The sequence below is a fragment of the Prunus mume genome, linkage group LG2 (assembly GCF_029339155.1).
Source record: "Prunus mume cultivar Tortuosa linkage group LG2, ASM2933915v1, whole genome shotgun sequence".
In the NCBI taxonomy this organism is placed as follows: domain Eukaryota; kingdom Viridiplantae; phylum Streptophyta; class Magnoliopsida; order Rosales; family Rosaceae; genus Prunus; species Prunus mume.
Genome location: NC_142699.1, coordinates 35,133,724 through 35,155,578, shown reverse-complemented (window position 1 = coordinate 35,155,578; position 21,855 = coordinate 35,133,724). Strand labels below are relative to the sequence as shown.

At 37.0% G+C, this 21,855-nt stretch overlaps 4 protein-coding genes across 7 annotated transcripts; all 4 read left to right on the top strand.

Annotated features, from left to right (window-relative positions):
• Positions 1-314: 314 nt before the first annotated feature.
• LOC103323128 (binding protein) lies at positions 315-10,929 on the top strand. Of its 3 annotated transcripts, none has more exons than XM_089044698.1 (25): positions 315-666; positions 2,601-2,681; positions 2,825-2,924; positions 3,037-3,121; positions 3,210-3,259; positions 3,342-3,374; positions 4,070-4,149; positions 4,319-4,378; positions 4,574-4,673; positions 4,771-4,848; positions 4,994-5,061; positions 5,194-5,262; positions 5,342-5,419; positions 5,499-5,594; positions 6,001-6,071; positions 6,236-6,313; positions 6,425-6,518; positions 7,082-7,180; positions 8,377-8,561; positions 8,651-8,765; positions 9,232-9,363; positions 9,447-9,554; positions 9,633-9,742; positions 9,839-9,946; positions 10,037-10,929. In XM_089044698.1, exons 1-25 carry the CDS (start codon positions 622-624, stop codon positions 10,566-10,568), a joined length of 2,655 nt encoding a protein of 884 aa, XP_088900824.1. In that variant the 5' UTR covers positions 315-621; the 3' UTR covers positions 10,569-10,929. The 3 variants fall into 3 exon arrangements, with proteins under 3 accessions (XP_088900824.1, XP_008223315.2, XP_088900825.1); XM_089044699.1 differs by lacking the exon at positions 315-666 and adding an exon at positions 1,661-1,681; XM_008225093.2 differs by lacking the exon at positions 3,342-3,374.
• Positions 10,930-11,718: 789 nt separating this feature from the next.
• Positions 11,719-13,099, top strand: LOC148920148 (uncharacterized). Its single transcript, XM_089044555.1, has 2 exons — positions 11,719-11,811; positions 12,614-13,099. The coding sequence occupies exons 1-2, from the start codon at positions 11,719-11,721 to the stop codon at positions 13,097-13,099; spliced, it is 579 nt and encodes a 192-aa protein (XP_088900681.1).
• A 2,145-nt stretch (positions 13,100-15,244) lies between these two features.
• On the top strand, positions 15,245-17,526 carry ATOEP16-2 (Mitochondrial import inner membrane translocase subunit Tim17/Tim22/Tim23 family protein). 2 transcript variants are annotated; one of them, XM_008225094.3, is made up of 7 exons: positions 15,245-15,547; positions 15,700-15,751; positions 16,014-16,088; positions 16,262-16,293; positions 16,539-16,572; positions 16,766-16,833; positions 16,935-17,526. In XM_008225094.3, exons 1-7 carry the CDS (start codon positions 15,407-15,409, stop codon positions 17,076-17,078), a joined length of 546 nt encoding a protein of 181 aa, XP_008223316.2. In that variant the 5' UTR covers positions 15,245-15,406; the 3' UTR covers positions 17,079-17,526. The 2 variants fall into 2 exon arrangements, with proteins under 2 accessions (XP_008223316.2, XP_088902508.1); XM_089046382.1 differs by having other exon boundaries at positions 16,008-16,088.
• A 1,218-nt stretch (positions 17,527-18,744) lies between these two features.
• LOC103323130 (uncharacterized) lies at positions 18,745-21,243 on the top strand. Its single transcript, XM_008225096.3, has 2 exons — positions 18,745-18,922; positions 20,113-21,243. The coding sequence occupies exon 2, from the start codon at positions 20,227-20,229 to the stop codon at positions 21,010-21,012; it is 786 nt and encodes a 261-aa protein (XP_008223318.2). The 5' UTR covers positions 18,745-18,922; positions 20,113-20,226; the 3' UTR covers positions 21,013-21,243.
• The last annotated feature ends 612 nt before the right edge of the window (positions 21,244-21,855 follow it).

The following is a 21,855-nucleotide window of genomic DNA, read 5'->3' as shown; positions in this document are numbered from 1 at the left end:
CGACCGGAAGGAGTTGCGAAGTTCCGTTCCGTCACAGCTAGTTACTAGAAGCTACACGTGTTATACTCTTGAGCAGCCAATCAGAAGCGAACGTGTGCGTCTTTCAGCTACAGGCAGGTAAGGGACCCGCTTTTCAGGGCAGAGCAACGCATATGATATACCAACTCTCTCGTGATTTGATCGCGAAAAGAAAGCGCGTGGATAGTGCGTGGACTCTATGGTCATTGGCTTCACCGTAATTTCACATGAAAACAAGGGGCATAACGGGCATATGACAATTTCTAACATGCGTAATAGTTTTCCACTTTTCTTCTAATTATCGAAGGTGAAGGTCGGGGCTCAGACACTTGCACAGAAAAGAATAAAAAGCGGAGAGAGAGTGTGAGAGAGAGAGAAAGCGCGAGAAAATTCTTAGGTTCACACTGCTACGTTAATGGCGGTTAGGGTTTTCTACTGATCTCCGGGAACCCTAATCACCTACCTCTGCCCTCATCTTCTCTCTTTTGCCCCGCCCTCAAAACCCTAATTGAAAGTTTTGTCAAATTCTCCTGTTCGATTCAGACTCTTACCCAATTACCCAATTTTAGCTACGAAATTTGAATCGCAGAGTAGGGAGCTCCGATGGGCGCGCCGGAGAAATCACAGGCCAATACCAATTCGATGCAGGTGAGTGTGCTTTTCTACAAAATTAGGAAGCTCAATACTTTGACCTAGAATCGCAGTGTATACAGTCTTTTTTGTTATTTTCGAATTTTGAAGCTCGGGGTTGATTTTGTTCACTCTCAATTGGATATTTGGTTTTGCTTTCTGTTTAATTTTGTTAGCTAATTTAATTCCATTTGGGTGGAGCTGGCTATATGTGTTTGGGAAATGATAACATTTCAAATTCTATTTCGTTAGGATTTCGATGCAAAACTAAATCTTGCTTGTGTTCTCCGAGGCGTCTTTAAGTTTTAAAAGTAGTGTTCATATCATATCAGCTGGTTGAGCTCTTAGAGGTGTTGCAGTGAAGTGTGTGGCACCGTTTAACAAGAGAGTCAATAGATACAGAGTGTTACTTGTTTTCTGTTCTATTAATAGAAAGGATGCTGTTCTTCACTGGAAAGGTGACTATAATTGCCGTTTCCATGTGCTGGTATTTTCTAAAAGTATCTTTTGATCTGTTGAGGGAAGTTGTAGTATTGAAGTATTGACAAAGGCACTGCTTTAGGTTGAAGGATGTGATAGAGTTTATTTTTGTAATTGGGAATTGTTAAAGCTCTTGGTCTCTGTGGTTGATACTACTTCCGTATAAGTTGAAGGAGGAGGATTATAGTTGATTTGTCATGGGAAAGAGTTCATTGGTAGATTTTTGTGGGGTAGGCTGAGCAGTATATTTGAATTCTTTCGTTATGCACAGCTTGTTTGAGCTCCATGCAAATATTTATACCTTTTCTCACGCCTAATTTAGTTAGGTTCTGGACCTTGAAATGTGGGCCCCAGCTTAATTTGGTTTTGGTTTTTTGGATATTTCTGTTTTCTCTAACTTGGGAACCGAAGAATTTGGAGGATTGCTGTCGTTGTTGTCGTTTTGTTTGTGCTGCAGTATTGGTCTTCCTTAGAAAATTTCCTCATCAGATGACGTGTTGATGACGTAGATTGACTTTACAACCTTTCGATGGCATCTATTATTTTCTTTTAAGTTGGTGATCTCTACAATACCAATTTCATTGTACTAGATTACTAGCTTTTGGACCGTTATATTTTCCCGTAATAACAACTAGATTTCTGAGCAGAATGATGTTAAATTTAATAATCTTAAGGAACTGCGTTGAACAAGTGACACATTTTGTGACATTACTGAAATTTATTGCCTTAACCCTATTTACCATGTTAAGAAAATGGAAAGCAATGCCATTAATTTAAATTTTTCTTAAGGAAACTTTTCCATCACATATTTTAAATATAATTATTTCTATTTTATCCTCATTTTTTATATTTTGTATGTATTTGTGAGTTCTTAGAATTTTGCATATGCATATAAAACTATTGTCTTTGGTAATTATCTCTTTATGGTATTATAGTGACTCAATTGATTGTGAATTTACACTTTTACTTGTTTATGTGCTTCGAAGAACCAACACAACATGAACATGGTGGGTTGTAGAATCTCAAAAAGATTGTGACGTTACATGGCTAGATGCAACTAATTTATCTAAACTTATATGGTAAATGATTTCATTTAAGTATGCAAAGCAGCAGTTATAACTTAATCAAACCAATACATCTAGTTAAATCAAAATACAAGAAAAGACCCTTCCAGAATAATAAAGAACTTCACTGGGCTAACAATCCTCATTATCCTCATTATCGTTGCTGTCCTTTTTGAAAAACATCACAACCTCCAAGTCAGGTTCAGCATTTTCGGTGAAGTGTTGGGTGGAGAAAAGATGTTGACATGTCACATGATATATAAATTATCTATGGAGTGCTAGTGCCATGTTGATACCCGATTTGTATCTGCTCCGGGTAGCATCTTATAGTTTAAATTTGCAGTTGTAATATTGGTATATAGAATGTGGTAGAAGTTTTTGGTCTAATTTTTATTTTATGTATCTCAGCGTGTTAAGGTATACCGTTTGAATGAAGATGGAAAATGGGATGATCAGGGAACAGGCCATGTTACGGTTGACTATATGGAGGTTTGTTAATCTCATTGGTTTAAAGCTATGCCAATCTGATAGGGACATAGTAAATTTGTGAGAAATGAGTTGTTTGGAGTCAAGTTTCCTTAGAAATGATTTCTTGATATGCATTATGATTGAATACAACTGTTGTGACACAGAGATCAGAAGAGCTGGGTTTATTTGTTATTGATGAAGAAGATAATGAGACGTTACTTCTGCATCGTATCAGTTCGGATGATATCTACAGAAAGCAAGAAGGTATTTTATTTTTTAATAGATAGATAATATAACGTTAATTTGCTATTATATGGTGTCCTCAAGTGGCTAGAATTGATACTGAATTGTGGAGTTTGGATTATTTCTTGTTAAGATACAATTATCTCATGGAGGGATCCAGAATATTCTACGGAATTAGCTCTCAGCTTTCAGGAGTCTACTGGCTGCTCTTACATATGGTAACTACAAAAATTTTTCCCTTGTTCTTCCTTTTAACATGGTCCTTGATCTTCTGATTCTACTAATTATTTTCCGTGCTCTATTCAGGGACCACATATGCAGTGTCCAAAGGAATTTACATTTTAATTCTCTTAACAGTAAGTGTTTGCAAAATGATTTAAAATGTATTCCCTTTCCTTTTTCTGCTTTTGAAATAACTGACCTCTGTAGATTTTAAAGTTTGTCAGAGAGAAGTGATCAATATCTACAGAGGTCCGATATTTGTATTTTTAATCTTATTTTTAGTGAATACTATTACTACATGTTGTGTTTTTCATTTATTTTTTAACTAAAGTGCTTGACGATATTTTTCTTGATGAAAGAATTCTCTGTCACGAGTAATTGATTAAAGACCTAGTTTTCTTTGTTTGTGGAAGTGGAACCCTACAGAGTTTTCTGTAATCTCTATATTATAAGACTAACAAGTTGCTCCAGAAAACAAGATATTTAATACAAGAATGCATGATGAAACTGTTAAGGTACCTTTCAGCAGGCTTATCCCTGTAAAATGCCCGAAGAATGAATTTGGGCAACGCCCTAAGCAATTGAAGTTAGGCAAGTTCTAGCCATTGGTTGATTAATATTTCAACTTTTATGTGCTGAGAATGAATAGTGTTCTAACTATCATAGATTTTTCTGTTGTGCGAAGGAGTGGAATTGTTTCAAGTAATATGAATAGCAATAAAGTTCTGTTGAAATTCAAATGATGAACATGTGTAGCATAGAAAGGTAGAAATATCTTGAAGAAATGGGGAACAAATGTGGAGGGACATTACACTCATTCTTTTCTAAATTCCTTCAGATTTCTTTGTCATTGATTTTTGGTCACATTGTGCTCGCTCGCGCTCTTTAAATTTATTTGTTTCAAATTCGGAGCATGAATTGTTCATCTTCTGTGATATCTGTAGATGAGACATTTCACAGTGCAAACAGTGAGTTAAGAGAGCTACCTGTGGTTGAGCTATCGACACTTCCTTTAATCCTGAAGGTGGGACAGTTCTTTTGCATCTCATATTATTGGTTTTATCTTTCTTGCTTTCCATATTTTCACTTTATGTTCAAGCTTTTCTTATCTTTCGTTTTTCCCTTGTGGAATGTCTTATATTTATGCAAGTTACATGCGAAGTGATGACAATGCATGTGCGTATGTGATGCAGACTGTAGCTGAGAGTGGCATTGCTGATCAGATGCGATTGACAGAACTGATATTGACTGATGTAAGCTTTGTATAACTTTGTGGATCTCCGAAGAAATGGATAGTGGATTAGTTAGCAAGGTTATTTCATTTCAATAAAAAATAAATTGTTGCAGTAGGTCGAATTTAGTTAGATTTAATCATAAAATTTGTCGTATTGTAACCTTCATATGCAGCTTGTTGGTTTTTTCTGATGAGTCTTTTAATATCAACGCAGCAAGAGTTTTTCCGAAAGCTCATGGCCCTATTTAGAATCTGTGAAGACTTAGAAAATGTTGATGGTCTTCACATGATATACAAAATAGTAAGGGGGATCAGTAAGTATTCCTTTATGGTATTTTACCCTCAAAATATGCCACATAAATGTATGTATTTCCTTTTATTACTGACTGATATGTGTTTTCCTACCTGCAGTTCTGCTGAATAGTCCTCAGATCTTTGAGAAAATATTTGGTGATGATTTAATCATGGATGTCATTGGTTCCCTTGAGTGTGAGTTCTGTTATTGGTTTGTGTTCTTTCATGATAACCTTCTGTATTGGAATTCAATTTAGTTGTCGCCTGGTACTTCGGTTCTTAGTTCATTATGATTCAGTATTATTTTGATGTGTTGAAATACTAGAATTTTGGATTGCAGATGACCCTGAAGTACCTCATGTCCAACACCATCGTAACTTTCTAAAAGAGCATGTTGTTTTTAAGGAGGTAATAATTTTCTTTAGGTTGTGTGGTTGGGATTTGGGGGTAAGGACTAGAAATGTTGGAGAGCGTCTTAATGCATATGGGAGTTGTTTCTTCTATCTCATGTATCTGTATTTATAAATTTACTTTGCACAGGCCATACCAATTAAAGATCATATGGTTCTGTCAAAGATACACCAGACGTATAAAGTTGGATATTTAAAGGTTCGTCTTTTGTTCCATTTAACTTTTTCATTTTACCTACTTCTTTGGTAGTAAGACTTACTTTCGACTACTTCTTTAGGATGTTGTTTTGGCTAGAGTACTGGATGAGGCCACGGTTGGAAATCTCAATTCCATAATTCATGCAAACAATGCTATTGTAAGATTTTACAACTCATTCTTTAAACATGTGGAGGGCTGTGTGTTACAATAATCCTAATGTTCCTAATCTGTTGTAGGTTGTTTCTTTGCTGAAGGACGACAGTACCTTTATTCAGGAATTGTTTGCTAGGTTAAGGTCACCATCCACCTCTGCAGAATCTAAAAGGAACTTGGTAATTTTGATTTCCATAATCGCTCTTCCATTGTTTATCTGAGGCATGATGCAGTGCACTTCCCGAAGGGATAGTTCACAAATATGTAATTGGTCGTTTAGATTGTGTAATTTATCTTTCTGTTTCATTTGATTTTCTTCTTCCTCTGACAGTTTAATTAGAAATGAAAAATAAAGATTTAGTATTTATTAATGTCGCAAATTTAAACACTATCTTGCTGGTAACATGGTTACTTTTTTAATGTCATTTCTGAATTTTGATATAATCATTAGGATTTTGATGTCGTGAAAGAGACCATAGCCATAGCAATGATAGCGACCTTAGAATTTGTTAGTGCAGTGTGGATAATTTTCTTGATGTACCTCAATGTTGATGTGGTTATCATTTTTTCCCCTTCGTATTGTAGGTATATTTCTTGCATGAGTTTTGTAGTTTAAGCAAAAGCCTGCCAATGGTCCAGCAGCTCCGCCTGTTTAGGTAAACAATCCCTGAAGTTATATTTCTTGAACCTCCATTATGTTTTGCAGCTCTCTGTTGCCTTTTTCATATTTTTGGCTGCTTATCTTTACAGGGGTTGGCTAATATTCTTTTATCTTATCTAATGCCTGTGTTTCTAAGAGTGAAAACCTAAATTCCTGTAGGGATCTCATGAATGAAGGAATCTTTGACATTGTAACCGATGCTTTGCAGAGTCAAGATAAAAAGCTTGTACTAACTGGGTAATCATGAACTTAAAGTATCTGTTCTCTGTAGTCTGGTGCTTGTCATTCTGCTTATCTGTTTCTTTCGTTGTGTCATAGTCCTGACAATTGGTGATTAAATGGATGCAGGACAGATATCCTCAATCTTTTCATGAATCAGGATCCAAACCTTCTTCGTTCATATGTTGTTCGTCAGGAAGGAATACCACTTCTAGGACTCTTGGTATGCACTTTTTTAATTTAGTGTTTGTATATGAAATGACACGTGCACCAGACAATAACCTGTGTTAGTTGAGCTCGAAAGAAATCTTATAGTTGAACTGTGTTAAACCTAGTGAATTATTCAAATTTCAATTGGCCTAAACCCTGTTTTATGGACCTAAATATGGACCTAATTAAGCAAGAACACAGGTTATATTTGTGAAGCTTTGTTTTGAGGATTGTATGCACTGCAAAGTTAAAACTGGTATTAGTTTAAGGATTAGTGTTTTTTATTTTTATTTTTTTGAAATGAAAAGATGAAAAGTAATGGTTTAGCTTTGATACTTAGCTTCTGATGGAATGTTTCCATATGCATATTTAATGATCATAGCAAGCATATCTGAAAGGATTCTATTTTTTTCCCCTTAATTTGTATAATTTGAGATGTGCTTGCATCCCAGTTTGATAAACTGCATGGGAGCAGGCATAGAATCTTTTTTGAGATCCACATTTGAAATTTATAAATGCCAATGCAAGCGTTTGTGTTACCTCTATGAATATTGATATTTAATGCTCTACTTACAGGTTAAAGGAATGATTACAGATTTTGGGGAAGACATGCACTGTCAGTTTCTAGAAATTCTTCGTAGTCTACTAGATTCATACACATTGTCAGGAGCACAGGTATCTGCTCTAGTAAATTTTTGTTCAATAAATATATTTTTGAATGATTAAGTTTATACATGAGTATGTCAAGAAATTTGTAGTTATGGCTATTCTTCTATCTTTTGTGTACCACTTTTTCTTAGCCATGAATTGTGCCTGGAAAATCATCAAGATGCACTATATTACTGTCACTCTCTAGGGGAACTCACCTATTGTCTCCCTATGTATTAATAGCTTACAGTGGATTTCATCTTTTGTCTCCTCTCATGTCCTTTCCTATACACTCTTTTCATTCTTAAATTCCAACTTCTCCATCACAATCAACTAATGCCGTACCAGTAACTTTACCAGCAGGTCCACCTAGGTTAGAGGGGCATAGTGTATTTGTATATATGCATGTAAGTGTTCATGTATCTTTGTGCATGTGGTCATATGTATGCATGTAACATTTGCAGCCGAATTTTTTAGTGAACATGTTAACACTATTTGGAGGATATGAATAATTGCCTTTTTTGTTTTAGGAGCTTCTATTTCCTGAATAACGTAACTTTCTTGTTGCTATATTCACTAGAACTTGTTACATATTAGATGTATAATATTAGAAACATAATGAGAGGCTTTATGAATTTGGTTATTGAACCATCGAATAGGAGATTACCTTTACTACTATCTAATTCATTCACTATACCTTCAGGTGTCTGGTTAATTGTAGATTTCGTTGATATGATCTACTTTTTATTGTTGTGTTTTCAGCGCACTCGGGCGAGGTCATTGTTTTGTTTTATATTCAATGATTTTGCGTCCATTTTCATTTTGGGGAAGTTCTAGTTGTGCATTTTTCATGTTCACTTTATTCAAATCTCTGTTGCTGTTACTTTTCATGACCTATTTTGCTCTGTTCCATCTCGTAAATCTTTGGATTGCTCTTTTATGTAGAGTATTGTTAATTTTTTATTAGCACAAATTCACAATTGTAGAAGCTTCATATATAGTGAAGCTGCATTTGGAGTCTGCAATACGTATGAATTTATTTATGCAGGTGTAACATTTTGAATGTTGAATTGTAGTTTATTATATTTCTGCTGAATTGTTGGAAAATCATGTCAGTAAAACTTGCATGTAAGGAATAATTTTTTTTTCAAGCCTTGTTTTTATGCTTGTATCTGGATGAGTTGGTTATTGAGTATTTTTTATCTCGTTTGCTTTTCCTACAGAGAGATGCAATTATTGAGATTTTCTATGAGAAGCATCTGGGTCAGTTAATTGATGTTATAACAGCGTCATGTCCTTTGGAAGGCAATGCTCAATCAATTGATCAAAATGTCGCAAAGCCTGAAATACTGTCAAACATATGTGAATTGCTCTGCTTTTGTGTTCTTCACCATCCATACAGAATAAAGTAACATCTTGGATTCCTCTTCAATTTTCATAAATGGATTTCTGCTGCTGACCTGTGACATTTTAATGTTTGGGTTTTGTCATTTGCAGGTGTAACTTTCTTCTTAATAACGTCATAGATAAAGTTTTGTTGGTAACACAAAGAAGGGAAAAGTATCTAGTTGTTGCTGCAGTTCGATTTGTTCGCACTATTCTATCCCGTCATGTGAGTTTGTGTTGATTGTAAAAAAAGTTTCATTCGTCCTTTAGTTCAGTTAGGATTTGAAATAGACCCAAATGGTCTTCAAGGGAAGTTAAGATGAGTGAATTTCCATACAAGACTAGAGGTGAATGCATGGTATGGATTGTTTTGATTTGAGCATAGCAGTTGCATTGAATTTATTTTTTTTACATATGATAGTAGTTGTAATACAAAATGGTTTTTGTTTCTGCGTCATGTTGGCTACAAAGGGCAGTTTAGCTGTTTGAGATGATCTTTTGCAATTGACAATGCTGTGGACAAGTTTATAGACCCCAAAAAAGCCGTGTAACAAGTTGTCAACTAATTGTACCATATAAGAATATTAAGGATTATCTTTGTATCTCTCTCTCTCTCTCTCTCTCCATGATACATTATTTTTTGGTGGGCTAGGTTATTCATGTAACTATTGGAATAATGTATAAATCTGCAGGATGAGCATCTGATAAATCATATTGTTAAGAACAACCTTCTCAAGCCGATTGTAGGTGCATTTGTTGGTAATGGAAATCGATATAACCTGCTCAACTCTGCTGTTTTAGAACTTTTTGAGTTCATTCGGAAGGTTCCACTCTCTTTTAGACCTTATTATTTGGAGATAAAGCATGTCTTGAAGTTATCGTCTAATCCATGCTTTTGTTTTTGCAGGAAAATCTGAAAGCATTGGTCAAATACTTGGTTGATTCATTCTGGGATCAGTTGGTTAAATTTGAGTTTTTTGCATCCGTTCAAGCACTAAAAGTAAAATATGAGCAGGTACTATGCTCCTCCTAGAGTTCTTCCACTCCTAGATTTAGAGCTTTTGTATTGACAAGTTGACAAGTGCTTTTGCAGTGCCTAGAAAGTTTTGGACCAAAAGGAAGCACCAATGTGTCAGACCCTAGAAAACGAACTGATGAGCGTGCTTTGGAGAAAGAAGAAGAAGATTATTTTAATGAGGACAGGTATGTTTTTGTGCTGAACGTCTATTGAGATTGACAGCGCTCTTTGCTGCTAAGTTTTGCTGCCCATAGCCACTGAATATGGAACTTGGTAATCAGTGATGAAGAAGATACAGCATCTGCATCCATGCCAAACACCCAAAAAGTACAGGCACAACCTCAGCCTGTATTATCCAATGGTGTTGCTGCAAACCATCCACCATCCAGGTATTGTACTGTTCGTATTTAGTTTATCAGAGAGTGCTTTTTCAGAATATTTTTGCTATATAACCCATACTTTCATCTTGAATTTTGTAGTCCAAGATCTGTCGGGCTGGTAGATTATGATGATGATGAGGATGACGAAGACTACAAGCCACCGCCCAGGAAACATCCGGAAACCTCCGATGAAGATGAAGGAACAATGGAGTCCCTTAGGTTGAAGCGGAAATTGGCTTCTAAGGATAGGGAGCCTGAGCTTGCAAAGAGGCAACGGTTAGGTAAAAACTCCAAGCCAAAAGAAAGTGTGTTTGCTGCTTTGTGTACAACTTTAAGCCAGGCAGTGCTACCGAATAAGAAAACTGCAAGCAACATGCATACAACTCACACAGCTGATGGGGTCAGCAACTCAGGTGAAGGGAAAAATCAAGAAAATGAGCATGCTGTTTCTAGGAGCTGTGCTGATAGCAACAATTCAGAGGATGAGGATAATAGAGAGAAGGAGCCTGCCACTTCTAGAGGCTGCTCTGATCGCTTGCATGGCACATCAGAGAATAGACAGTTGGGTGGAGAGGATTGCCCATTGATACCACCGAAATCCTCACCAGAAATGGCTGTAAATGGATCCTGAGTTGTATTTTAGAACCATAGCCAGTGCAGTTACTACTTTATGTTCTTGATGCAACTTGTGAATGTGTGCTTGGTGCCAGAAAGAGGTCCTAGGCAACAGATGAACATACTTTGGAAGAGAAGAAGTGAACCTGCAGAAGAGGATGAATTTTGGTCTATGGCTGGCTTCCATCGATGGTAGGAGCGAATACTGTATAGTGTGCCATTGCGATGCGGAAAAAAGAAAGTCATACTCTCACAATGTGGGGCCTGTCTTCTCTTCTTCACTTGGCCTTTTTGGGGCTTTGAAGTATTTGCTTTTGTAAAACATTCAATCAGCATTTGATTTTCTATATCCAATTTTATCTTTTTTGCTTTTGGTTTTTGAGGTTCCCCCTTTTGTTCGCAAGTTTGTGTTTCTTCATGTTGGCTCTTGTTGGGCTTGTGATAGATAGGGCACCAATACGTGCCCTGTATGGCGGTGGGTATACCTCTGATGTTAAAAAAGTTTTAGTGGTGGGTGAGTGGTTGTAATAGAGAGAGAGAGAGAGAGAGAGAGAGAGAGAGTGGGTGTGTGTAGGGAGTGGGTTTAGAGGCCAATTTTCGTCAAATGTAGTATGAGTGGAAATTTTCAATTTGTAGCTCACTGTAAATTAGTTATTGACTTTATAATTATCCAAGAAAGCATTTGGAAGGTTTTCAGTCTGCCTTATTACCCTGCAACCCCAAAAGCCACAAGTGTACAGTAATTGTAATTTGTAGGCAGCTCCATTCCGCTAGGAAATGTTTCGAAACAATTAAGGCATAGAATGAAAGAAGCTATGAATAGTGGAAGGTTTTATTTATTTATTTATTTTTGTCGAAAGGATCTTGTATTCAAGAAGCCCCAAAGCAAGAAACCCATACAGAGCAAACAAAGCAGACCATGCAAGGAACAGACAATGCAAGAAGAGACAAAATAAATCAAGCAAATACATTTAAACTGATCTAGAAACAAACGCCGGGATAGACAATCCAACAACAAGGATGTCAAAACGATTCAAGACCAGTCAAAAGTCAAATTAAGCATGGTGAGGACAGGGAAGTCCGTACTTACAGAGAATGTGCACAAGATAGGTGGGGGGTCGTTCAACCCAAACTTCCGTACTCCTCGATAGTGCCAGCGACGCAAGATGATCCGCCGCTTGATTACAATTCCTGGTGGTCCAATTCCACCCGCACCCTTCAAAATTCCGTTGCTCATCGCGGATGAGGGTAAGAATCAGGTACAAAGTCCAACTCCCTCGACCAAAAGAGCCACAAACACTTTTGATAAGCTCCTGAGAATCTGACTCGAAACAAACTATGTTGTGACCCCGTTTCTTAGCAAACTTACAACCCTCCCATAACGCAGTTGCTTCCACCACAAGAGGATTCTCCGCTTGAAAAGCCACAGATTTGGCCCCCAGAAATCTCCCATGGAAATTACGAATAATTATGCCAGCCCCCGCACGACAAGTGCTTTTCTGCCAAGCGGCATCAACATTTATTTTGACAAGAGGCTCAGAAGGGGCATCCCATGAAGCTTGGGTAGAGGGATGGACAGAAAATGGTCTTGATGACTTACTGGGGTTGGGGTGTGTAGTTGTAAAAAAACCACCCTATTCCTAGTCTTCCATATATTCCAGCAAGTGTATGCAATCTGGCATAAAATTCGGCTTTTCTCCTCCTTTGTGTTAAGGTCCATGGTTATGCAATTCCGCAACCATGTATGCAGAGGAGATTTGCTGCCTATCAACTCTATAGGTTAAGGGGCCTCCAAACCAAACAGGGCAAAGCAATAACATGTGCTTAATTGTTTCCTCAGTAATGCTTAAGATGGGTTTCGATGTTCGTTGGGTCAACTTGGTGATGAATTTGGTTCGAACTGTGCAATTCTCATTAGTTTTGAATGGGGCGCAAGGTGACACCTTTACACTAACAAGGGGCATCAGACAAGGAGATCCACTATCATCGTACTTGTTTTTGATTGTGCGTGAGGTCTTCTCCCTCATGATTAAAAAATCTTGTGATGCTAATTATTTGTAGGGTCTAAAGTTTGGAAGAAGACGACCTATTCTTTCTCACCTTCCTTTTGCAGATGATGCCCTCTTCTTTATCAAGGCCAATACTCAGAACTGCCATAATATGCGACTGTTGCTTGATGGCTACTACCGTGCATCTGGTCAGCGAATAAATTTCGGGAAATTAAGCCTTTTCTTTAGCCCAAATACACCTGCAAGTATCTGCGCTGAGTTGGGTGCCATTCTTGGTATGACTATGGTAGATGACCCAGGTAAATACTTGGGTCTTCCTACAATGCTGGAGAGGTCTAAGAAGGAGGCGTTGCAATTTGTGAGGGAGAAGTTGTTAATTAAATTAAGCAGGTGGAAACAATCCCTTCTTTCACAAGCCGGTAGGGAGGTTCTCATCAAAGCCATTGCACAAGCTGTCCCGACTTACCCTATGAGAGTTTTCTTATTTCCTAAATCGTTATGCATGAAGATGAACGCTGAGATTGCCAATTGCTGGTAAGGCCAGAAACAAGAGGAAAGGAAGCTCTATTGGGTACGTTGGACCGAACTAGGACTGCTGAAGCATGAATGGGGTATGAGCTTCCGTGACTTTCATGATTTCAATTTGGCTATGTTAGCTAAATAGTGATGGCGGCTTCTCACAGAACCAGATTCTCTCTAGACCTGTTTAATCAGAGCCCATTACTTCCCTGAGTGTAACTTTATGGAGTCTACCAAAGGTAGTAGGGCGTCGTGGGCATGGGCTAGTCTTATTGAAGGAAGGAAGGTGATCCTAAAGGGGGCAAGATGGAAAATTATGAATGGAGCGCAAGCGAGAATATGGACTGATAAATGGATTACTAACATACAAGGAGGTGCTTTATGTCTTGTTCCTAGTGCCATTGTGGATAGAAATGTGATTGTGGAGACCATTATTGATTGGAATTCAAGATCGTGGAACTTGGATATAATTCGGCCTCTATTATCGACACAAGAGGCTCTTGCCATTCAGTTGACCCTTATCGAAAGCATCTCGAAGGCGGATCGCTTGGTGTGGCCGAATGAGAAAAATGGAAAGTACTCGGTAAGATCTGGTTATCATAACATTCATACCCATCATCACTGTAGCTCTTTGCGTAGGCCTTCTTCCTCTATGTCCATTGACCAAATGTCTGGAAGTTGATTTGGCATGCGGATTTCACTCCAAAAATCCGTCACTTCTTGTGGAGAGCTTTCAATGGCCACGTGGCTATCTCCTCTGTTCTTTATAAGAAGAAGCTGGGTAATTCTCCTTTATGTCCAATCTGCAATGAATAGAGGAAGTTAGGTCAGAGAATTAAGGAATTGGAATTGGAATTGAAATTAGATTAACTACTCTACTTAGTTGGTTCCATTTCTAATTTTAAAAGTATGTAATTATGAATTTTAACGTGGAATCTACATACTTTTTGGGTGCTTATAGTAAAATGTTTTAGTAAGTATTTCAACCATCTCTAATTGATATGTCAAATTTTCACATGGACATGAAATGACAAAAATTGAAGGTTAAAGTTGCTCTAATCGAATAGTCAAATCCTACATAGATTTGAAGGCTGGAAGAGATATGTCAAAAATAACATATCAAAAAGCTTGATGTTAAATGTTATTTTAATATTTTATTAGTTATGGACCCCACTATCATTTACTCTTTTTTAAAACTTGATGCATTGTATGTGCCTCATTTGCTTTTAAAAATATAATAAAATAATTTGATATTTAGCATTTCAGGTGGAGTTAATTTTTTCCAAAGTGTCAAATTGTTACATAAGTCATCAAATTCAAATTTATCATTTTGCATTTGACATCTCCCTTGAAGATGCTCTAAGAGTATCTCCAATGGAGATGTCAAAAATCAAACGTCAAATTTAAATTTGATGGCTGATGTGGTAATTTGACATCTTACGCAACTTTACACTTCACCCGATATGTCAAATTAAATTATTATTTTATTACATTTTAGTGTTGATTTATTTTAATTAAAAAGAAAAGAAAAAAATAAAATAAAATATTCATTTGACATCTTGCTTTTAGGATGTCAAAAATAATATCTCAACCTCTAGCCTTCATTCCACATCAGCATTTACACATTGTTTGGAGTGACGTGAGATGTTATTTCTAACTGTTAAATGTCTATATGACACTTTTAATACATCGGTTGGAGATGCTCTAAGGGAGTATATTTTCCCACTTATTTTTTGTTCACTTAGACTCCCTGTATTGGAAATTGTAAAGGAGTGTAAGTGGAGGGAGTTGGAAATTGTAAAGGAGTATAAGTGGACAAATTGATAGTGGAAAAATCAGCACCCATCCCAAAATTAACGAACGAGTCTCAGTTAGAACGTAGATGTGCGTCTTAATCTAATTCAGCTGTTTAATTAACTCAGTTTTTCAACAAACTAATCATGTATTTTCTCCATTGGGGGAGGGTTAAGCGAAGTGAGAAACTGGTTGCAGGGGAAAGGGGACAGGTGGCGAAGCAGTTGCAAAGGAGACGCCTCCAAGTTCGCAGAAGAAAGACACGTACGTGGGTACGTGGGTACGCGGCAGGTAGACGTGTCCACTCTGACTTGCTTTGTTCTGTTCTCTTGTTCACAAGTACCATGTACTCTCTATCTTCACTCTTGGACCAAAAATCTATCTTCACTGCATCATCAGTTCCATCGTACAGAGATAACCTCATATCCTTAATTCTTTCTTTTGATACATACCTATATATAATATTATCTGGGAGGAAGGGGTGTAGGGAGAGAAAACAAATCATCAAAGAAATAAACAAGTATTGAAGTGAATGATGAACACGAGCAGCAGTAATTTGGAAACAAGGCCTTCCTTGCTTCAGGAGCTACGTAGCTTCGAGAAAGGTGGCTTCTTCGACTTCGGCCACCCTCTCCTCAACCGCATCGCTGAGAGCTTTCTTAAAGCTGCTGGGGTCCTCTTCTCTCTCTCTCTCTCTCTCTCTCTGTGTTGTATGTGTGTGTGTGTGTGTGTGTGTGTGTATGTATCTTCATGTGGATGTACGTACGTAGAATATGTGACATGAGCATTGTGTTAATAAGGCTGATTCGTTGCTGCAATCGACAGATCGGAGCTATTCAGGCTGTGTCACGTGAGGCTTATTTCACAGCCACTGAAGGTGCCTTAATTTGTCCTCTTCCAACTTCTCATATTTTGCTTCTTCATTTCCCTATATATTCTCATTTATTTCCTTCTACTTTGAGTTTCTTTTCTTGGTATTATTTCTGTTCTCTCTTTTGAATGAGTTGAAGCCTCTCTCTCGAGGGAGGGATAAAACGAATGTTTAAGATTTGCTTATCCTCGTGTGCGCGTGTAATTGATGTATCTTGTCTCTTTTTGTTTTGGCTTGGGATGTTCACCATTATTCTTATAAGGTGCAGGGCTTGATTCAAGAGGTGGCGGTATCCCGCCGGAAATCTCAGGCAACAAAAAGCATCGGTTCCCTGACCTCAGAGGTATATGTTATGTTAATTTCTTCATTGTTCTATTGAATCTGGTCATCTCCTCTCTGTTTTTCTTATCAAACCATTCATTCTAATTTGTCCTTCCAAATTAGTTGGTGGGGGCTCAGTTATTGCTATGCATTGCACGATCGTCTCAAAGTGATTGTTTTACGTGCCCTTTGCAGGTGAAAACAATACAAAATCTCTCGAGGCTATGGTGAGTTTAAAGTTAACGTTCAATTCAACCATGTATTTTCATTGCACGATTCTCTATTGATCGTTTGGAACTCAAATTTATTCACCTGCATCCAGCACCAATCAGTTTAATAAACGATAAGGTGCTCCGGTGTCGATCGTTATATTAACAAATCACCATGCTCTGCAAAATTCACTGCTCTGGCCTCTGGTCATGACTGATGATGTAGTTAGTAGTTGCTGATTAGTTGTCATACTTTTTTTCAGGTGAAGCATACTGGAAAGGAATCTTTGCAATGGGGTTAGTAGATTTTATATTTGAATTACAAGCAAGAAATTGTATCAGCTTTACACGGTAGCCAATGCTAATGACTGAGTGTAATTCGTTTCCTCCGTTGAAATAAAGCTCTAGGTTTCAGTTCCTCCTGCTTATAATCGCGTGTAGCACAGTAGCAACTCGAAAGAAGGGAGCTAACAACTTGTTTTCATATCAGGGCTGGCTGCAGGGGTGTATTCAGGTCTCACATATGGACTGACAGAGGCTCGTGGGGCGCATGATTGGGTAATGGTTATATAATTTTTTTGGTCTCTATGATGAACGCTTCAGCATTAGGCATGCTAAGAATCGCTACTTTTATGGTGCGTGCTTAAAATTTGCTGCAGAAAAACAGTGCAGTTGCCGGAGCGATTACGGGGGTGGCTCTGGCACTCACATCGGAGGGGTCGTCCCACGAGCAGATTGTGCAAGGTGCTATAACTGGAGCTGCCATATCCACTGCTGCAAATCTTCTCTCGGGAATATTTTAGGCTGCTGATTGGGGCATAGTCCAGCAGAGAGCTTTTCTTTGATAATGTGGAGATGTGATTTGCTCCATCTCTTGTTTAAGAAAACTTCTGGTTAGCATTTTTGCTTTTGGATCGGTTAATCATCACCATCAAGAATTTTCAGGGTCTACTAGACCTTTTTTCCTTGTATGGTTTTTGCTTAAACTTCACTGGTTTAATATCCAGATGGTTTAGCATTTGGGCAATTTGGGTGTGAGCCTTGACATTTTGGAGTATTGGGTGTGGATTTGACATTTTGGGGGTCTTGGGGTGGTTGTGAAATCCAAACTTCAAAATGTTGAATCTGCACTTGAAATCTCAACGATAGTCTCTACTGGAATTCATCCTTTTTATAAGTTAATTTCATTTTTTCATGAATATTATACTTTCAATTTGGGTTTTAGTAAAGGCAGTTTTGGATTGGAATGTAGTTATGTAATTAGATTCTCTTTTAAACTCAAAATACAAAAAATCAAATCTTGAACTCCAAAACATCGAAATCCACATCTCAAACCTAAACTCTGAAATGTGAATGGCGCTAAAAGACCTATAACCTCCGCACATTAAAATATAGTCTTTATACAAATTCATTACTATCAATCAAGCATGACCCAATTTAGCTACCATATTGAAAATTTTCAAAGTGAAAGTAAGATAGTGTAAACAATTGACTCATATCATAACACAGGCATATTTATTAGTATTGTACTTTTTTTTTTTGGTATGAAATTTTGGAATTGCAGTCATAATTCAGCCAAAAAAACTATTAGCTACAAAGAGCCATACAAATTAGCCACAAAGAGCTATTATAATAACGGAATGATCTAATATTAAAATTAAGACAATATGAGGCTCCTCTACCAATGATCACGTATGATTGAAGAAACTCTGGCATATGCATCCCAACTAAGAGTGTAACCTTAGACCAACGGTGTTATGGTCAAAACAAAAATGTCACTATCGATTAAACCCTTTTATGTTATAACTAGCCACTTCATTGTGCTAAAGCTTGTGCCAATATTTTTATATATCACAGAAAGTCTTGGAGGTGAAACATTCAAAATCTCACAAATTGTCTTTGGTTAATGACCATGTTCAAAGCAAATGCTCTTAATTAAATAAAGATAAATTAGTACATTTTATTTAAATTAATTTTAAAAAAAATAACATGTTCTGCAGTTGCTATACAATTAGGAGACAACTGCCTCCAAAACTTTAACCCTCTGTTTGGATGAGGAAAAATAATTCAAATTTAGCTAAAAATGGGAATTTAAGACGAGAAATTGGAAATTCCCTTGTTTGGCAACTTAAACGTAGAATTTATTAAATAATGAGAGGAAAAAATCGTGAAAATTAGAGCATCAAATTTCCGAAGTTTAATTTTCACAAAAATAGGCGTCATTTTACAATTTTCATAGTGCGTGAAATTGAGGCATTTTAAATTAAAAACAATGTTATAAAACTCAGATTTTAAAGATTAAAAAGAACCCAAAAAAAAAAAAAAACCGATTGACAAACGTTCTAGTTTATCTTGAATATAAACTATTAATTTATGTATTGGTTCTTGTGTTTGAAATTTTTATTTAAATGAGTGCTTGAGTTATTTGAAAGTTTACAGATACCGTTCCTATTCTTTTTTTTCGAAGATGAACGAAACCAATCAAATATTGATTCATGAATATAAATTCAAAAAACGACTGCTTTTCTCTGTTGAGCCGCCTAAATCTAATACTAAAAGAAAGGCAACCAAACCTATTTTCCCCAAACCGAAATCAACAGCGTTGTCCCTTATTCAAGCTGCCGCAGCGAAATCCAACCGCAAGAAGGTAACTTTTTTATTTTATTTTTAAAACTCTTGGGTTTTTTTTTTCTTTATATAATTGTTATATGTTGGTTAGGGTTTTTGTACGAAATTTATTGTTGTAAAGTTGCTTCCTTGATTGCCCTTATCTCTCTCTCTGCAACAGTTTCTGCTAGATCGGTAGGGAAGAAGCCTTTATCTTTTCCTTTTAATAGGTTGGGTTCTCGATTGTGTGTGAATGTGGAAAATCTTGGGTCTTTTTTTATATTCTGAAAAAATTAGTGTAATGTTGATGTTGCTTGAACGTGTCGGCCTTAGCAGTTTGAGGGGAAAATCATTTAGGTTGCAGTTTCCCTGATTCTGAGGTTGAAAAAATTAGTCAAATGACCCCATGGAAACGCTTGGAAGTTGAGCTGGTTTAAGACCCCATGGATTGAAGTGCTTGATGTGCCTCGTGGCAGGAAGAAAAGCTTGGGCCAAACGAGCCCAGTATCCTTCCACTGAGGGCTATTATTCTTTTCTCAGAAAATCATGTTAGATATTTCTCATTTCAAGTTAAGTCTTAAAATCAAAATCAAAATAAGGATGATGTGTGCTGTTTTTAATTTAATGGAAATCAAATCTGTAATTGCTTGGATGAAATTTATTATTTATATGTATGATGAAGCTCGATTAGGTTAATTGGCATATATTTTATTGAAATCACTCAAAAACATATATTGACAAAGAAATCATGCATATTTTTCAAGAAAGAAATAAAATTTAATGCATTGGAATGATTAAGTTGAAAAGATGGAACGAAGAAAAGTTTTGATGCTCCTATACCTTTTTTTTTTTCCTTCTTTCCAAGATAATGTATAGTATAATGATTCTTATAGAAATTGCCTAACTTTTTAGAGGGAGATCTTGTATAACATTTGTTTAGCACAGATAAATTTTCGTCTAATAAGTTCTAGTTCTATATTATAGTAGATTTTAGCCAATGTTGGTCATTGTTGATCGATTTGGCAGTTTCAATCTTCTTTCTGCATGCAATGTTGGTCATTGTTGTTGGTTTTAATAGTTTATTTAAATGTTTATCTTTTGGCCCTTCTCCCTTTTCGTTCTTGATATTCACTTAAAAAATACTTGTTTAATTCTGAGATTTTTTGACATGGTTGACCCGCACACTGATATTCGATGAATGTGAATAACCTAATTAATGTTTAAATGCAGGGTGTTAGAGCATCTGGGAATCGTGGTATTGATATTTTCTTGGAACTTCAGGCAGTTGGCCTTTGCGGAGTAGGCAATTGTCCGTATTCATATTTGAACATTGTGATTTAGAACATGTCGGGTAATAAAGAAGAGAAAGCTCAGGCTGCTGCTGAAAGGATCAAGGCTGCAGCCTTGAGTGCCGCAAAAGGTCTTAGTCGAGCTCAGGCTGAAAGGGCAGCTGCTTCTGCTGCACGCAACGTTAATGCTTATGGGCAGAAGGAAGAAGGACCCAGCAGATGGCAGGAGAAAAGGGAAGCCAAGAGACAGATGTATTTGATGAGTACTGAAAAGGCAGTAAGATTGGGTGAACGAAAAGACCTTAAGTCGAATGTAGCTACCATTAGTGGTGCGGCTTCACAATGCCAGAAGTGTTTCCAGCCCGGGCATTGGACATATGAATGCCAGAATGAACGTGTTTACATCTCGCGACCGTCTAGGACCCAACAACTCAAGAATCCTAAACTGAAGATGAAGGTCTCAGTATCCCACGATTTGGATATTCCAGATATAAAGGAAGAGAAGGGTGAAAAGCAGTCAAAGAAAAGCAAGAGGAAGCATCGAGCAGCTTCTGATTCTGGCAGTGATAGTGAGGCTTCAGTTTTTGACACTGATAGTGGGGCATCATCAATTACAGGATCTGATTATTCTTCAGAGGAGAGTAGTTCAGATTACAGTTCATCTTCTGATTCAGAGGAGGAAAGGAGGCACAGAAGGAAGAAAAAGAAGCAAAAGATGGGAAGATGGCGGAGAAGGAACAGCTCATCATCTGAATCTTCTGAGACAGAGTCAGCTTCTGAATCTGATTCTGATGATAGGAGGAGCCGGAGGAAGAGCAGGAGACACAGCAGAAAGCGTTAATTGAGGTGATGGAGCATAAAGGAGAGCACTTGTGTATGGTTCGAGATATGTTACGTTTCAAATTAGTTCAGTTGTGATTTTGGGGCTTCCTAGATGAAGGATTATCCATGGTCTGAAGCAAAATAATATTTGTAGGTGTTTCTTGTGATGTCTTACTTTGTGACCCTTGCTTTATTTGAACTTGCACTGTACTTGGTACTGTTTTTATAGATCAAGTTTTTATTTGGTAAATTTCCATTGTTTAAATTAAAATTAAAAAAAAAAAAAACACTTATAAGTTGGTTATATACAAATGAAGCTGCGATTTTGCATTGATCCAAGGATAGGTCTAGGCCTCTGCCTAAATTGTTGCAACTCCTTCAGGTATATTTGCCGGGCTTAAAGGGGAAGAGATTAACAGTTTATTGAACTCCATTGATTTGTGTTGTGACATCAACCATCATGCTTGTGGGATAATGCTCTGAAGGGCTTACAGTTCATGAAGACGTCAAAGCCAAATTTGATATTTTGTTATAAAAGAAAAAAGAAATTAGCTTATTAGGAGATCAATTTATGCAACCAAAGTAATAAAGAATGTAGCACACATAGGTTTAGTCAAGTTAGCTAGAGCAGATGTGCACTCCATTCTACACATGAGTTTGAATACCCCTTTCTATAATTTAGATTATTTTAAATAGAATATTGTTTCTATAAATAATAATAATAATAATAATAAAGAATGTAACCCCACTGAAAATAGAAAAAGAAACTATTAAGAGTCTTTCCATCGGACAGCCCTTGCCAGGGCAATAAGGGCCCAAGCCCGTTTCATGATTCCAGCGGCATTAAGCTGCCAGGGCAGTT